General features: G+C 46.6%; 1 protein-coding gene across 1 annotated transcript in view; it reads right to left on the bottom strand.

Annotated features, from left to right (window-relative positions):
• The window catches only part of sema3bl (sema domain, immunoglobulin domain (Ig), short basic domain, secreted, (semaphorin) 3bl), a 57,895-nt gene that overhangs the window by 15,729 nt on the left and 39,666 nt on the right, over positions 1 to 2,500 (bottom strand). The window contains exons 6-7 of the mRNA XM_056598366.1: positions 1,227 to 1,343; positions 622 to 764 (exon numbers count right to left, since the gene is read on the bottom strand). Of these exons, the coding sequence (XP_056454341.1) occupies positions 622 to 764; positions 1,227 to 1,343 (260 nt within the window). The remainder of the gene's footprint in view (positions 1 to 621; positions 765 to 1,226; positions 1,344 to 2,500) is intronic.

Genomic DNA, 2,500 nt, shown 5'->3' with positions numbered 1-2,500 from the left:
GTGTTTCTATACAACACTGAGCTCAGGAGCCTCATCGGCTGTCCGATGAGGTTAGTCCTTATAGGGGCAGAGATTACGTTATGTGGTTTTATTCAATGGAAAGTGTGTGATGCAACGTGTTCTCCCCACGCACAGCCCTCACAGCTGTGGGTTGGCTCGGATTAATGTTACGGGTCATCCCAAAGTTCTCTTCTTGGATCTATAAAGTATTATCTCATCTTAAATTATGGTTGGACTAGCATATGCCCCATACGATTCTATACAACACTACACAATACTACACAACACTATAACATGCACCTTACTGTACTAAACAACACTACACCACACACACTACACTACACTAAACTAAACGGTACTATAATACACTACACAACACACACTATACTAAACTAAACTGTTCTTTACTATAATATACTGCACTACAGGAGACAAAGTGATACTACACGAAATGACACCAAATTACACTACACTGTGTGAACAAGGTAACGGTATTTATACTAGACATAAACCCTTGCATGATCAGATTTAAACTCATCCTCCTCCACCTATCATCTTCCCTCCACTACAGTATAACGTACAGCACACCTTCTGTGCATTACAACCCCTACGGCGTCTTACCGCACACACTCGTCCCACGCGCGTGTGTATGGCGCCCTCCCGGTCCCCGGACTCCATGGCCTTCTCCGTGAAGAAGAAGTAGACCTTGTCATCGTCCCGGTCGTCGCTGTCCGGGACCACGTGGGCTGCGATGAACCGGGGGTCTGGCAGGTAGAGAGACACAGGGAGGGAGGGAGAGAGAGAGAGAGAGAGAGAGAGAGAGAGAGAGAGAGAGAGAGGGACAGAGAGAGAGAGAGAGAGAGAGAGAGAGACAGAGAGGAGAGGGCTCAGAAGAGAGGCAGGGAGTGAGTGAGTGAGTTAGTGAGTGATTGAGTGAAAGAGAGAGAGAGAGAGAGGGAGAGAGAGAGAGAGAGAGAGTGAGAGATAGAGAGAGAGAGAGAGGGGGGGGTGAGGGGTAAGGCAAGAATGGAGAAAAAAAGAAAGAAAGAAAAAAAACACAATCCCATGACCCATGACAAATAAAATGACTATAACAGTGTTGGGACAAAGTTCATATTTACAACAATGTCCATTCTACACACAACACGCTACCTACTACACACACACGCACACACACCAATCTCCAGTGAGCCAGGCTGGTATAAACCAGACTGCGTGCGGCGTACCGTGCAGCAGCTTCTGGTCGGTCTCCGTCCTCATGGTGGAGCGGGCCCCCATGCTGCGGAAGATCACCGAGTCCCTGCCCAGGAAGTCTGCCGTCAGGCCCGCGTACAGCTCCCCGCCTGGGGCCCGCAGAGCCACACGGTGGCCACAGAGCAGCCGGGGATGGAGGAGGGGGGGGGGGAGAGGGAGGGAAAGGGAGCAGAACAGACATGGAGGTTTTATGGTGACAGATAGCCGAGATTAGCCAGAGATTTGGAGACGGAATGGATGTATCAGTGCGGGATACGTAATTAAAAGACATGTGGTGAATAAAGGTTGTATTTACAACGTGGGCGGTCTAGTGGATATGGAAGTGCACTCCAATATGTGTTTAATGGTATGTTAGTTGTAGTTCACTAGTTGTCCGTAGACATGTCAACGGACCGGTCCATTTTGTAGTTGTTTGAATCAATTACAGCCTTCAAGATCTGTAAGTTGCAACATTTTATCCACAGGGTTTGATATTTCAGTTTCTTAGTTTCTGATATGTCAGTTTCTCTAGGATGTTTTTTTTGTTCCGCTGCAGTGATAACTACTCAAGGAAGATGTCTACTCTGAAACTGTTAGGATGATCCTAGGAATGGAAATAAACACACTCAAACATGCACGCTTGCAAAATAAATTAGGAAAATACAAGTATACAGTAAGTGCAACCATCAACCAGCTGGACCTCAACACATCTCAACGTGTCAAAAAGTGTTGCTAAAAACCTATGCCCTTCTTAGAGGAGACAAAACTGTGGTGGGATGTGATCTAAGCTCACTCAGGAGTGAAATAGACTTCATTGACATGAGAACTTAATCCCTGGAATTCCTCCAGATCGGTCTCTGTCTTTCTCACTCACTAACTCTCAAGCTCTCTCTCCCAAACTCTCTCTATCTCTCTCTCCTGGCCTCTTTCTCTCTCTCTCTCTCTCTCTCTCTCTCTCTCTCTCTCTCTCTCTCTCTCTCTCTCTCTCTCTCTCTCTCTCTCTCTCTCTCCTCAGCCCTCTCTCTCTCTCTTCCTTTCTCTCTCCTCTCCAATCCTTTATTTCTATCTCCGTGTGTGTCTCTCTGTTTGTGTTATTGTCCATGTTGACGTAAGACCTACAGAGCTTTTGGCTTTTCCCTCTTTCAACCCCATGCAATGCATTACGGGAGTTAACTGACAAGGAACTGACAAGTGTTTTGCAAACACACACACAAATACAAACACACAAGCACACGTACGATTCTCACAGATTCATCAGAGCATTAGA

Source organism: Gadus chalcogrammus, chromosome 1, assembly GCF_026213295.1.
Source record: "Gadus chalcogrammus isolate NIFS_2021 chromosome 1, NIFS_Gcha_1.0, whole genome shotgun sequence".
Classification (NCBI taxonomy): Eukaryota; Metazoa; Chordata; class Actinopteri; order Gadiformes; family Gadidae; genus Gadus; species Gadus chalcogrammus.
The sequence above is the reverse complement of the archived record's forward strand: the minus strand, read 5'-3'. Positions and strand labels throughout refer to the sequence as shown.